The sequence below is a fragment of the Malania oleifera genome, chromosome 12 (genome assembly GCF_029873635.1).
Source record: "Malania oleifera isolate guangnan ecotype guangnan chromosome 12, ASM2987363v1, whole genome shotgun sequence".
In the NCBI taxonomy this organism is placed as follows: Eukaryota; Viridiplantae; Streptophyta; class Magnoliopsida; order Santalales; family Ximeniaceae; genus Malania; species Malania oleifera.
In genome coordinates this window covers 79478396-79494414 of record NC_080428.1, presented here as the reverse complement: position 1 = coordinate 79494414, position 16019 = coordinate 79478396, and the positions used below count along the sequence as shown (strand labels likewise).

The 16019-nt window shown below is 39.3% G+C and overlaps 1 protein-coding gene across 1 annotated transcript; it reads right to left on the bottom strand.

The window, feature by feature from the left end:
- Window positions 1–1382: 1382 nt before the first annotated feature.
- LOC131144265 (G-type lectin S-receptor-like serine/threonine-protein kinase At2g19130) lies at window positions 1383–4209 on the bottom strand. The gene has a single exon (XM_058092801.1). It carries the CDS (start codon window positions 4141–4143, stop codon window positions 1690–1692), a length of 2454 nt encoding a protein of 817 aa, XP_057948784.1. The 5' UTR covers window positions 4144–4209; the 3' UTR covers window positions 1383–1689.
- Between the last annotated feature and the right edge of the window lie 11810 nt (window positions 4210–16019).

The following is a 16019-nucleotide window of genomic DNA, read 5'->3' as shown; positions in this document are numbered from 1 at the left end:
TTAAGCTATTTCATATGTTGAGAAGTTGAGAAAGGGTGGTAAGCCCTAACAATAATATTTATGTTATTTTTCTTATCATAGCCCCTTATTTCCTAACAAGCTGCCGTAGAGAGCCTAGTCAACCACATACTACACTTATGTAGTAGACAATTCTATTATAAGACGACAAAGTACTATGATTTTAAGCCTGTTACTTCCACAACCATTAGTTACTATTTTAATTTTTCCTTGCGTTATTATTCTTTGTGTTTTGTATAAAGTCCATGGTGCTTAGTTGTTTTTAATTTCTATCAAAAATCATATTTTCTAACAATCTAAAACCAATTTCCTAGTATATTTCTAAGCACAATGAGCTTAAACGACATAACCAAGTTGAGTTCCCAAACTCCTTTTTTATTTTGTAAATTGTCAATGATCATTTCATTTGAATGATCAAAATATCCATTACTCACCCTTAAAATCTAACATCTATCCTCTTTCTCATCCTTGCATGATTGTCACTTCTATGTCAAATTTTCTGCTTCTTCATATCAATATAGTGAAAATTATGGTGCCCGAGTTCAATTTCTATCCCCAAAACCATTGTATTCAGTCCCTCCGGCTCAGCTTTGCATAATATCTACCTAATCCTCGGTTTTAGTGAGCACACACAACAAACTCTTCGGTGAGTATGTTGCATCTAGATATTATGTCCATGGTCATGAATTAGGCTTTAATATCAATGTTCCTTCTATGCCTAGATGCCAAATTAAGCTTGAGTTTCTAATATTTCAAAAAAATTAAAGTGTATTAGGCTTTAAAGTAAATATTTCATTGCAAAAACTCTTTCATTTTTTTGAGATAGAAAATTAATAAATCTAATTTAGCCTTGAGTTTTTACAATTTTTTTCGTTTGATTTAAATTTCTTTTCTATAATTATAATATTGGGCATCCAAGCATCCACAAATAGAAATGCCATGTACATTACAAAATTTTTCTTTTAACAGGGAACTTAGCGTGCACCTGGTGGTTGTTAATTTCTATTTTAGGACAACCGCTTTCATTCATTTCAATTTTAGTTCTGTGGCTTTTCAAGTTTCAATTTTCTATTCTATTTTGTTGTATTTGTTTTTTGTGTTCATTGAGCATAATTCTACTTTTAGGGAAGTATATTTCAAAAACAATAATCATACTTATAGGGAAGTATATTTCAAAAACAATGTGGTATAAATTTAGTCATGATCCTATGAGTCATCATCCATTAAGGAGACTTTCCTCAAATGCCTAGGAAGATGCAGAAGTTGGGAAGATGGGGTGGTAAGCCGTAAGAATGGAGCAAAGCGTCATTCGAAATTGTCCATTCAAAATCAATGGGAAGAGAAAACCTGCAACTCAAGCTCTATTTTACCAATTCAAAGTCCAGTATGCTTAAGTTTATTTTGCAGTTCATACACTAAAATGCTGAGGCATAATTATTCAAAATAACAAGCCATGTTTCCTGAGAAACTTCAGCTTGTGACATTAACAATATGTGATTAGTAGAAACAACAGAAACCACTGAAAAAGCAAACCTTTGTACCACGGATTGAAAATATAGAATTATGTAACTGACCAAATTTGACGGCGCTGTGCATTTTCAACTTATGTTCTTCAACGACCAACATCGGTGCTGCTCTTGGCCAGAGAGGAAGAAGCTGAGGGATGGTGACTTACTTGCAACTTTGGCTTGACGATGAACTGGTGAAGAAAACTATATGCCCCGGGTTTTCGACAAGCATTTGGAGAGACCTTGGGATCGCTGGCAGTTCAACATCCAAAACCCCCTCAAGAATTTGAACCACCTGACTCATTGATGGCCTATGACTTTCATCATCTTGGATGCACCAACAAGCGACTTTAAGGACTCTGCTTAGCTCTTCTGCATCCACATTTCCACCCAATTGCTGGTCTAATAGGCTAAGGACATCACCGCCTTCAATTATTTTGTTTGCAGCCCAAACAGGGAAGAACTGGACATTGCTGTTTTCAGATTGCTCAAAGTTTCGTCTTCCTGATATCAATTCAAAAAGCGTCATTCCATAACTGTAAACGTCAACTTTGGCAGTTATAGCCATGCCTGAAACCCATTCCGGTGCGAGATAGCCCCTTGTGCCTCTGAAAAAGGTCAAGACCCGGCTGAACTCCCGACCAACAAGCTTTGCAAGGCCGAAATCTGCCAATTTAGGATAGAAACCAGCATCTAAAAGAATGTTTTCAGGCTTTATGTCACAGTGTATGATGCAGTCTCTGCACTTGGTATGGAGATAGAGCAGTCCTCTTGCTGTCCCCAATGCAATTTGGTACCTTGATTTCCAGTCCAACACTTTGGACGAATCTTTCCCATGAAAAAGATGAGAATCTAGAGACCCATTTGGCATGTAATCATAGACCAATAACTTCTTGGTGCCTTCAGAGCAAAACCCCCGAAGCCGAACCAAGTTAATATGTTGGATTGTCCCAATTGTGCTGACTTCTGTTCGGAATTGCTTCTCTGCTTGGTTGATACTTTCAAGCTTCTTCACAGCTACCACAGTGGAATCAGGCAATGTCCCTTTGAAAACTGACCCGAAACTTCCTCCCCCCAATTTTTCTGAGAAATTTTTCGTTGCAGCTTGCAGATCTCTGTATTTAAATGCCACCAATGAACCCTCTACAGTTTCTGCTGATCTGATTGATCTCCTTCTGCTCCAAAGGCACAAAATCAAGACAAGACCAAATAGTGCCAATAAACCTGCAGCTGAGCCCACAACTATACCAACAACTTCTCCCTTACTACTCTTGTGAGCAGGGTATTCAGATGGTGAGCGTCTAAGAAAGAGAACTTCTCCACTATTGTCATCTTGTGACAATTGCTGCAGATTTAACAAGTCTCCAATCCATATGGAGCACACACCATCATTATAAGAATAAGCAGGGCAAGAGCATTTACTCAGGCATTCCAATTCACATTCTCCGATATTTTGAACCACCAATGTCTGTGGATTCACAGGCAATCTCATGTTAGGCAGTGGAAGAAACATGTCTTTCTCCCCTTTAGAAGCATTATTACCACACTGCAAAATGGCATTTCTCTTACAACCACCGGACCAATCACTCAAATTCCAATTCTTCTGAGAGCTTGGGACAAAACCCGGCAAGCAACCACAGAAATTATCAGTCTTCTCGTTGCAAATTCCAAATGGCCCACAAAGAGCGTACACTTCACATTGCTGTCGAGGCTGGGACCAGAACAGATACCATTGCTGGGCAGACTCCAACCAGGAAAATTGCTTTAGCTGCCCAGATAAATCCATTACAGTTCTTGATTTGATGGAAGTATTATGGTATGAATAGGTGAAATAACTCTCGTTCTCATTCGAAACATAGCTGAAATAAAATTGTATTGAATTGTCTGCATAATTGGTACTCATTTCAGGAATCGTACTAAAATACCGCCCATTCCACTCCCCAGTAGTCCAATACTGCCTAGTCATGTTCCACAGTGAAACATACTGACTAGACCCATCTCCGTCATGTTCAATAGTGAAGATTCCAGTACCAGGATCATTTGAACTTTTCCACGAAGTAAGGGGCTGTGTCCGATTGGTGCGCTTATTAAATCCATACTTCATACCTGGAAGCCATGTATCTGTGGGAAAATCGAAACTTTGCCATTTTGTTCTTGACGAATTTGGCCCGTTTCTCAAAACAAAATTCCCATTGTCCAAAAGAACAGCTTCTGTAGAATTTGAAGTAGAAAAATCTAAATTTGTAGACCATACTGGGTTTTGAGACCCATCAAAAATAACTAAATTACCATCGAGGATCTTAAGCTCCGAGGAGTGTTTATCAGAGATAGGTTCATCCCTGTTCGCCACCCAAACTACAGTCTGTAAAGAAATTTTCTTGTACCAGATACCTATGTAGAAGCTTGAGGAATTACGAGGATTGAAGAAACCCAACTCAAATTCTCCACCAGCAGAGATTACGGTCTGGTCCCCTGACAATGAGTTGCCAGCTGAAATGGTATCAGCTCCTAAAGAAAAATGGGTCTTCAAGAATGAGCAGAGGAAGAGAGAGGAAAGCATGAACCAGAAAATGTTTCCCATAGCCATGGCTTCACGAATGCTGGCAGATGAGAGCATGCTTTAAAAACAATTGTGAGGCGACGCATGGAGGCAGAGAGAAGGGAGAAAAAGAGAGAATCATCAAAAGCCGGCGTAGACGCGTGTACAACGGGTCTTATACGGGTCCAAATCCCAAATTCCCATAGGTATTAGCGGCTCCGTCTAGGCACGTATTGACTTGTGTTTTTCTCTCTGCCTTGTTATTTTATTTTTTTGACCATGTATAAATTTTTTTCTTATGTTAAATGCTATTTGCCATTATCTCCTAATTCTACTCTGTATCCCCTTCCATATGATTAGTAATTAGAGTTTGAATAATACATACTTTTTAATCTCATGAGTACAACACAATGGACTGCATGAGAAAGAAGAACATAAAATAAAAAATATATATAAAATTGAAAAAATTGCTGGGTCATGTAGACCCACTAATGTTGTCTCGGTCTGTGAACCCCGTGTTCTGGAACGGTGGAACCCCAGTCATCTCCTCGTGTATGACTCCACCTTCCAAATAGCCAGCCAAAACTACCATCCCATTGTGACCAAGATTTCTATTGGATTAACTTGGTCAATAGCCACGATTTCAATGACTTGAACCCGATGTGTCCAATCAATGAGACTGCAGGTAAGTGTATGGTTTTGGACGACAAGACAATTTTTTTTTTTTTATTTGTTCGTCTAATTAATAGTGTTATTTTGACTGTTCTGACTTCAAACTTCCCCAAGTTTATAATAATCTTCCGGTGACTATTGCTTTTGTTGGACCCCTGGAATAGTTGAATATGTTTATTTGGTAATTGATTTTGGTGAAATTCAAAAATCTCTACATATGAAATTTGCATGGAGGCTCATTATTTTTGGCAATCTTTGGACAAAATTCTTTCCTGCTAAATATGTGAAACAAGGACATATCTCCATGGTGGTTTCTAAAGACTCAAATTCTTGGTTTTGGAAATTAATCATGCGGGTCTTACCTCAGGTGACGCAAAACGTGAAGCTGAAGGTCAAGAATGGTAAAGGTTCGTTTTGGTTTGATAATTGATAGGTTAGTGGCCCGCTTTGTTTGCAATTTAACAATATTCAAAATCCTATGCTTAATATTAAAGATGTGTGGGTGGATGGTGCCTGGGATAGGCAGCACCTAGTGGAGTTTTTTTTTGGAAAAAGAGGACGGCACGTCTTATCTTTATTAGAAAACCTCTCACTTATGGCGGAGGAATACCGTGGTTCCAACCTTGAGACTTAGGAAAAACAAAATCAAACCCCAAGAATTTAAAACTAACTTAGCCAATTTATTCAAAACCAATAAACCAATGACCAACAACCATATAGCTAATAAAAACTAAACAACTATAAATGGAAAACAAACAAAACTCCAGAACATCTCGAGGAATAAACCAACCACTCCAACCTTCACAAATGCCAGCACAAAGCATCATGAGCGCAAGGAAGGAAATCTCAATAAATCCAATCGAATCATTCTCCTGACTTGCTGTGGAAGTTCATCTCGACAACTATATGATCAACATATATCAAATTCACCCTGCTTGGCAAAGAAATCCGCACTTTGATTTGCCTCCCTGTAAACATGTTCCACTTTGTAATGTATGTCTCTCAATGCTAACACAACCTCTTCCCACAATTTCCATAAGTTCCAAGTCGAATACTTCCTAGAATTAATCCACTGAACCAACAAAGCAAAGTCACAGGCAATCTCCACTTGATCAAATCCGAGATCTTTGCACAGATTAATCCCTATAATAATTGCTTTCAATTTAGCCATATTATTGGTTCCATAACCCAGTAATGAGGAAAAAGCTGCTTTAAATAATCATCTTTCATCTCTTATCATGCCTTCGCCACCACAATTACACGAGTTACCTCTACAGCCATCCACATTCAACTTAACCCAACCTATCCGAGATTTACGCCATCTGACTACATGAGGAAGACAAACCCTTACATTTTTAACTTGAATATCCAAAGCACGAAAGACTGCAATATCCGTACAAGAAGCAGGTGCACATTTAGTTAACTTGTCCGAAATGGATCTCAGCCAATATTTAATATCAAGCCACACAGTTCTCACCGAATCATGAATTGATTCCATCCTAGCTCTACATCGACGAGTCCAAAGTCTCCAAATGATGAGATTAGATATGAGATCTACCAAAATGCCTAATTGTGAGGTCCGTCTTGCACAACTAAACCAGAAATTAACTCTGACTTTCCATGTATTCGTTACCACACAACTAATACCCAACGCCATTGCTGTTTGTTTCCATACCTCATGAGCAAAAGATCCCATGCAAAACATTTAGTTTAGAGATTCAATCTTGGCATTTGAACTACAATCACACTAAGAGGTCATCTGAACACTTACTTCTTGAATACGAGTATCAACCGGAAGACAAGCGAACCAAGACTTCTATATACAAATTGACACCCGTTTTGGCAATATAGGATGCTAGATCCATTTTAAAACTAAGAATTCCTCTTTACGCTCCCTTATAATTTCCCAAGCACTTGTCGTGGTAAATTTTCCATCTATTGAAGGTTCCCAAATTACTGTATCTGGACTCTTCTTGCAAGAAATAGCAAAATTCATTACTTCCTCAGTCTATTCTTCACCCAACAGATCCACTAATAAATCAACATCCCACCCATCTCTATCCCAACAATCTTGTGTTTGTTGCTTATGGTTTCTGATTTCCTGAACCTTAGCACAAAGGGGACCGGAGACTAACCATCGATTAAACCAGAAAGAGGTCGACCCTTCTTTAATTTGAACATGAACATGCTCTAATACTTCAGGTTTCACACGAGCAATCGATCTCCAAAATCTGGTTCCTTTATCTTGGTAATGACAAAGCCAAAGAAATCACACAGAATATTGCTTGTGGGAGACCAGGTGAGGATATTCCAATTCGGAAACTTAATGATAAAGGAAGCTTCACGTCATCAAGTGCTTGGGATTTAATTAGATTCAAAGGGCCACATGTAAAGGATATGGATTGGTTGTGACACAATCTCTTGCCAAAAAAAAGTCAATATATGTGCTTGGAAAGCTCGTTTTGGCAGATTTCTGGTGGATGAGAAAGTTCAATCCTTGGGTACAGCTTGCCCTTCTTCCTGAATCTCATCACCCCTTTCATCAGAGTAATTCTCAAGAATATCTTATCCCCACCTCGAATTCCAACTCACGACGGCGCACATCTGCATAACTCTTTTGCCGACTCTGAGCTGATTTAATTTTATCCCTGATCAACCTGACCTTCTCAGAAGCCTATTGTACGAGTTCGGGACTCAATATCTGCCATTCACCGACTTCATCCCAATACAGAGGAGACCGACACCTCTGACCATACAATACTTCAAACGGTGCCATACCGATACTAGCTTGGAAGCTTTTGTTATAGGCAAATTCCACTAACAGTAGAAATTGAATCCAACTACCGTTGAAATTTAACATGCAAGCCTGTAACATATCCTCCAAGATCTATATCATCCTCTCTAACTGTCCATCAGTCTGGGGGTGGAACGCTAAACTGAAAGTAAGCTCCAGTGCCTCCTGTAAGCTCTTCCAGAATCAAGAAGTAAATATTAGGTCTCGATCTGAAACGATGGACACCGGTACCCCGTGCATTCTGACTATATCTTGCACGTATAAATCTGATAGTCTACTCAAGGAGTAGCTAACCTTCTTCAGTACAAAGTGAGAAGATTTAGTCAACCTATCCACGATCACCTAGATTGCGTTCTGCCCGTGAACTACTGATGATAACCTGGTGACGAAGTCAATGGAGATATGCTCCCATTTCCACTCCAGAATGCTCAATGGCTGCAACGGCCCTGCCAGCATTTACTTGCTAACACATCAAACATTGCTCCGCAAATCAAGCAATCTCCCTTTTCATGCCACTCCACTAGAAATATTCGCGTAGATCCCGATACATCTTCGTGCTACCCGAATGTACCGTATACAAAGAACTATGCGCCTCCTCTAGAATCTTCCTCCTTATCCCCTTATCGTTAGGAACACACAGTTTGGTTCCAAACCTCAATACACCTCCCTTGGAGATGTTAAAATCTGCAACCAGCCCCTGCTGCACTTTCTCTACAACCTCGACTAACTCCCTATCATTAGCCTGCGCGACTAGCCTGCGCGACTTTAATCCTCTCTAATAATGTTGGCTGGATCACCAAGCTAGCAATAAAAGCCCGATGATTACCATCCACCAACTCCACGCCAAGGCTTTCAAGATCCTGTCTGATATGATGCTGAGCTATCACTGTCGATACTGTTGCATGCTTTAACTTCTAACTCAACGCATCAGCTATCACGTTAGCATTCCCCAAATGATAGCTAATGGTGCAGTCATAGTCCTTGATCAGTTTGAGCCACCTCCTCTGCCTCATGTTCAAGTCCTTCTGCGAGAAAAAGTATTGGAGGCTCTTGTGGTCCTTGAAGATCTCACACTATTCATCGTACAAGTAGTGTCTCTAGATCTTCAGCACATACACCACTGCCGCCAACTCCAGATCATGCGTGGGGTAATTCTTATCGTACTCTTTGAGTTGCCGAGAAACATAAGCAATTACTTTCCCCTATTGCATCAGCACACATCATAATCCCTTCAGAGATGCGCCGCTGTAAATCACAAAACCACCGTCCCCAGATAGGATGGTTAAAATCGGAGCAGTGACCAGTCGGTGTTTCAACTCCTGAAAACTTTGCTCACACTCGTCGGTCCAATCAAATCTCACATCCTTCCTCGTAAACCATGTCACGGGGCCAGATAATTTAGAGAACCCCTCCACGAACCGCCAGTAATATCCAGCCAATCCTAGGAAACTGCGAACATCCTGCAGGCTCTATGGTTTCACCCAGTTAACCATTGCTTCTATCTTACATGGATCAACTGAGATACCACCTCCTGACATGACATGGCTAAGAAATGCGACTTGCTTCAACTAGAACTCACATTTCTTCAACTTGGCATACAACTTCTTTTCCCGTAGTACCTGAAGTACCAACATCAAATGGTTTTCGTGCTCTTCCGAACTCTTAGAATATACCAGAATATCGTCGATGAATACCACTAGGAAATGGTCCAACTATTCATGGAAAACCATGTTCATTAGGTCCACAAATACCTCCGGAGCGTTAGTCAACCCAAATGGCATGACCAGAAACTTGTAGTGATCGTATCTGGTTCGGAAAGTAGTTTTCGCAACATCCTCAGTCCTAACTTTCACTTGATGATACCCTAACCAAAAATCAATCTTCAAAAAGACCTGCATTCCCTACAACTGATCAAACAGATCATCTATACAAGGTAATAGGTATCAGTTCTTCACTGTTACCTTGTTGATCTCACGGTAATCAATGCACATTCTCATTGACCCGTCCTTCTTCTTCATGAATAATACTGGAGCTCCCTAAGGCGAAACACTAGGTCTGATAAAGCCCTTATCCAGTAGTTCCTGCAACTGCTCCTTCAACTCTTTAAGTTCAGCTAGAGTCATCCTGTATGGAGCTTTAGAAATCGGTGTCTTGCCTGACAGTAATTCAATAGCAAACTCCACCTCACGATCGGGAGGTAAACCGGGTAAGTCTTCTAGGAATACATACGAAAATTCAGTAACCACTCGGATATCTTCAAGTTTCAGATCATCTCGAGGTGGTTCCTTCACACAAGTTAGGTGTAACGACCTGCCTATTTTACTATAATTTTTTTTTATTTTTTTCCTCACATACATAAATATCATTCTTAATAATAACCCTGATACCAATATAGCACCTGATATACATAGCGTACACCTAAATAGTGGAAAACATAAATTACATTCACAACCAACAGTATCAGAGTTTCACTACATTCCATAACATTTCTATAAATATAAATATACAATCCTCCAAAAGACGAAAAGGAAAAATTAGGATCATAATCCCAAAAACCAACTGACCCTAGCTCAGTAACTCACCCTCCTACCGAGGTAGTATGAACTGCCTCGATCGATGCAAAACTCAGTCCGCCTGTTTATCTAGATTCTCTGAAATATTTTGTGAGTTGGGGTGAGACACCTCTCAGTAAGGGATATAAACTAATATCAACTGGGTAGCGGTATGAGTACATTCGTACTATAATAAATAAATAATACATAATGCATGTCTGGATAAAAACTGATGATATAATACTGGATAAAACATACATAATCATGATCATGTTAAATCATACTGAATTTCAATTATTATAAAATCATATGCTATAACTGATGGTACTGAAATATTACCCAGAATGGATAGCTAGTTGATGTCATGTATTACCCCCCATGACTGGGTTGTGCAGCCCAAAGGTGAGACCTGACCATGGTTGGCCGACCACTGCCAAGTCAAATGTGTCTGTAACTACGGTGGGTTTGCCCCACCCTGGTTCGGACCTGCCAGGGGGATGTCTACAACACTACATTGAAGCCACATCGACTATCCATCTCCCACACTCTCTACTGGCAAGTGTGGTAGCACTAATCTGAACTGAACTGAATGACTACAGTATCGAGCCCTGAATTATGATCTAAACTAAACCATACGGGTTCTAATAACATATAGTATGTTTACTTATACTGATTTAACATGAAACTAGATTGAAAACATTTTCCTGAATTCTTACATATCGTACATAATCACGGCCTTGCGCCGAATAACATACATAATAACGACTTTGCACCGGCTATCAGTCACAACCTTGTGCCGAGCATATTTTAACATACTGAACTAAAATTCGTATTGTTTATCATAAAATTCTGAAACCATAATTTCCTGTATTATTTATGGTTTTCCTGAAAAACTATTCTAAACATGCTTTTACTGAAAATCTGACATAATATAATATTCATAAAATGATACTCATGCCACACAATTTTAAATAGTATTAAAACTGAATACTTAAGATGAATATATTTCTGATTTAATATTTTAAAATCATTTTCCTATTCAACAACAATATTCCCAAATATTCTGATATAACATACATAATTACTGTAAACACATGCTGTTTTAAAATAATAAATTTTCATAAAAATAAACTGACTTAATTTATCCCCTTATCTGGCTACTGAAAAGCCCAAAAATCTAACTAAATCTACACCTGTGATGTTCCCAACTCAACACCTTGAAATTCACATTTTTTACCAACGAAACTTCAGAATTCTTTCATCTACTACACCTCCTTAGTCCAGAAATACCAAATACCTTATAAAACTTAAAATAATTAACTTACCCAAATTTTGAGATGCTGCCTAAGTTGGCCCAACCAACGATCTACTCCAGCAGATATGAAGAGAATCTTCCCAAGAGTAGCGTGGTGGTTTCGGATCTTCAAACCAATGTGAAATAATGCCGGATTTCTAGAGAGAAGGTAGAGGGGGACGAAGTTAGAGAGAGAAAGACAGATTCTGCATGTTTCTCTCACAGAAAAGTGATTTTTGACCTTTTATAGAGTGCTTGTCCACGTGGCCTCATCAACGAGTCACGACTCTTCGTCGATGAGTCCAAGAAAGAGTTTCGTCAATGAGCACTTACCGCTCATCGACGAAATTCAGGCCCTGGAACAACCCTCTCGGTAACTTCTTGTCGATGAGACGCATGTCCACGTCGACGAGCCCAAGAAGCCCGTTCGTCGATGAATGCGCTGCTTTCATCGATGAGACCCTGCTGAATTCCTCCTTTAAAATTTCCTTTTTATCCTTTCTTTTATTATTTAATTGTTATAATTCATCGAGTCTCTACATTCTCTCCTCCTTATAAAATTTCGTTCTCGAAATTTACTATCTGTATTGAACACCATCCTTTAAAGAAAATGGGCTACTTATTTTATTACTTACCTTCACTTGTGGCGGAAGAATATCATGGTTACATTCAGAGTCCTGGGAGATTACAAATACATGAACTAAAATTCTCCCAAAATTAAAATACAACCTACTACCAAAAGACTATTACATGTACTAATTAACTTGCAAAACGAATATTACATACTTATTTGCATCTTTTTCTAATTACTGCTGAACCCCACTGAATAAATGCGGGTATTTCTGTCGTATCTGCTCCTCGAGCTCCCATGAAACTTCCTCTACCGCATGACTTCTCCATAAGACTTTTACTAAAGGAATCTTCTTATTGCGCAATTCTTGATCTTTCCTGTCTAGAATCTGCACTGGTACCTCCTCATATGTCAGAGTATCCCTGAGCTAGATCTCACCAAAACTGATCACATGGGAGGAGTCTGGGACGTATTTCCTCAACATGGAAACATGGAATACATCGTGTATTCTAGACAAAACAGGTGGTAAGGCTAGCCTATAGGCAACTGATCCCACTTTCTTAAGGATCTCAAATAGGCCAATAAACCTAGGGCTAAGCTTACCCTTCCTTCCTTCCAAATCTCATAACTCCTTTTAATGAAGCTATTTTTAGAAACACGTAATCGCCCATATCAAATTCCAATTTTATGCGGCGAGTATCATCGTAACTCTTCTACTGGCTCTAAGCTGCACTGATGCTATCTCTGATGAGTTGAACATTATCATATGTCTGCTGCACTAACTCTGGCCCCACAACTCACTGCTTACCCATCTCATCCTAGTATAATGGGGAACGACACCTTATTTCATACAACGCTTCATAAGGTGTCATCCTGATGCTGGCCTGATAACTATTATTATGCACAAACTCTACCAGTGGCATATACTGGGTCCAACAACCCCCAAACTCCAGCACGCAAGCCTATACCATATCTTCAAGAATATGAATCATCCTCTCAGTCTAACCATTTTTCTGAGGATGAAAGGCAGTGCTAAAAGATAACTGAGACCCTAGAGCCTCCTGCAAGCTCTTCCAAAACCGTGACGTGAAACGTAGGTCTCGGTCTGATACTATAGACACAAAGATACCATGAGAATGGACTATCTCCTGAACATAAATCTCTGCCAGTCTATCCATGGACTAGTTGATTTTAATAGGAAGAAAATGGGTGGTCTTCATTAGATGATCCACGATCACCCAAATTGCATTCTAACCATGCAATGTCGACGGCAGCCCATAACAAAATCCATAGATATGTGATCCCACTTCCACTCCAGAATGAAAAGTGGCTGCAACTGACCCGCCGGTCTCTGGTGCTCAGCCTTAACCTACTGGCACGTAAAACACTGTGCTACAAACTCAGCAATCTCCCTCTTCAAGCTGCTCCACCAGAAAAATTCCTGAAGGTCCTTATACATTTTCGTACTATCAGGATGAACCGTATATAGAGATATGTGAGCCTCCTGTAAAATCGTTCTCCTAATATCAGAATTTGTAAGCACACATAATCTGGTGCAAAACCTCAGAGCTCTGTCATCCAAAATACTGAACTCCTCTCCCTGACCACCCTATACTCTAGCTATTACCTCTGCTAATTCTAGGTCCTCTTTCTGAGCAGCTTTAATCCTTTCCTGTAATGTAGGCTACACCACTAAGTTGGCAATAAATGTCTGAGGATCACTCTCTACCAACTCTACTCCGAGTCTCTCCAGATCCATATGGATTGGATGCTGAACCTCCATGACTGCTAGTGCTGGTCCCATTGATTTCCTACTCAGAGCATCAGCTACCACATTTATTTTCCTTGGGTGGTAACTGATAGTGCAGTCATAAATAAGCTTCAACCACCTCATCTGTCTTATTTTCAACTCCTTTTGAGTGAAAAAGAACTTCATATCTAGCATCTCTCTCCATACAAGTAATGTAGTGACCCGAAGAATAATATTATTTAAATAATAACGTGCAAGAGAAGTGGAAACAGTGACAGAAGGAGGTAGCCAATTTTGTCGATGAGTGCATAAGGGGATCTCGCTGACAAGAAAATACCGAGAGAAGAATTTGGGCTACTCTGAATTTCATCCACGAAGGGTAAGGTTCATCGACGAAATTACTTAAGGACTCGTCGACGAAGCCCGCAGTATAAATAGTCTTAAGCTGACTTTAATCACAAAAATTTGCCGCAGTCTCTCTTTCTCGCTACCCCTACGGCTCCTCCCTCTTCTTTCTTCGATTTCGGCCCCGTCAGTCGCCAAATCAATGATTTGAGGCCACCACGACGCTCCTGGTGAAGTTCTCTGCAAGTATGCCGGAGCGGATCGTCGGTGGGACGAAGTTGGAATTCATCCCAAATCCAGGGTAGGGTCTTTTATTTGGAATTTGAGTTTCCAACAGTTGTAAGAAATATAATAGACGTAGAAATAGTAATATTTTGTTATGAGATTTATGGTTTTCAGGGTGTTAAGTGGAGAACCCTGTGGATGTTGGACCCATTATAATAGGGGATTTTTAGTAGGAAACAGGTAAGGGAAATATGTTATGCTAGGCAATTTTACTACGTTCCAGTATAAACTATACGTTTTTATCAAATGATTATTCATGATAGAAATTTATACAGTTTATCATTTATGTATAATATGCTTAAAATTACTGTGGCTTGAGTAAAGAAACATGTTTTATAGTATTTTAAGGATATGTTTTACAGAATAAATAGCCAGTGGTTATGTTTTATAGTAATTGCATAATACCATGATTATACAGTTTTTAGTACCATGATTATGTAGTTTTCAGAACCATGATTATACAGTTTTCAGTACCATGACTTAACTTACAGATTACAGTACAGTTCAGAAATACTGTTGACATAGTTACAGTTTATTTCATTGTCATGATTAATACAGTTATTTTAGAATCATGGTAAATCAGATAGTTGTATATAGAGATGTACTATATAGTATCAGACCCTGTTGGAACATACAGTTACAGAGCACGGTACCATAGCTACATACAGTTTATAAAGTGCAACCACCTATTCAGTTAATACGTGGTAGTAGGTCGATCGTATGGTGCCCTGACGTGGATAGGCTCCCCATCAGATATGGGTTGAGGAGGGCATATCAGACTGAGGGAGTATAGTGGTTTACCCTGGTCGGCCCGCCAGGGTAGATCCCGCCTACGAGCCGCACAACCCTGTCATGAGGGGTTAAATCATGACACACAGTTATCCACAAGGAAGTTTTCAGTTATTATTATGTATATACAGATTTACAGAGACAAAGAATATACTTATGTACATTAGAAGTATTTTAAATAGTAACCTAAAATACTGAGATGTTAAGTAACATGAAAATTGTGGTGGTTTCTATTACTTGTACTGTATTTACAGATCCAATTATACATGACTTTATAAAGACAGATTTTCATAATATTGTAACTCATCTGCCACACACTAACAATAGCATATTTCATCTTACTGAGCGTTGGCTCATCCCAATTACTTTAACATTTTTCAGGTGATTTAGGTAGGTGAGTAGATCAGGCTAGCAGATAGAGGGGCCTCAGTACTGCCTTGTCAGTTGAGAGTGAGTATATTTTTGGGAGTATTTTTGTATAGCCCTCACCAGTGAGGATATTTGGGGAACAGTCATACATGTATATTTTGGGAAACATGTTAGCACTCTGGTATTGTATATAATTACATATGGTTATGTTTATTTGATTTCTGCTTCTCGTTGCTTAGGTTGATGATTGGGTTTATTATGGTATCAGAGCATGTTAAATGTCATAGTATAAAATTAAAAAAAAAAATCTATTTAAATAGCAGGTCGTTACAAGTAATGTCTCCAAATCTTTAACGCATGTACCACTGCAGCTAACACCAGATCGTGGGTAGGGTAGTTCTTTTCATACTCTTTCAACTGTCGGAAGGCATAAGCTACAACCCTACCATGTTGCATCAATACACAGCTGAGCCCTTTCAAAGATGTGTCACTGTAAATTACATAGCCATCACCCCCCGATGGAATCGTCAGTA

Excerpts from the sequence above, each read along its gene's own strand:
- LOC131144265 (XM_058092801.1), bottom strand. The coding sequence starts at position 4,143 with ATGCTCTCATCTGCCAGCATTCGTGAAGCCATGGCTATGGGAAACATT.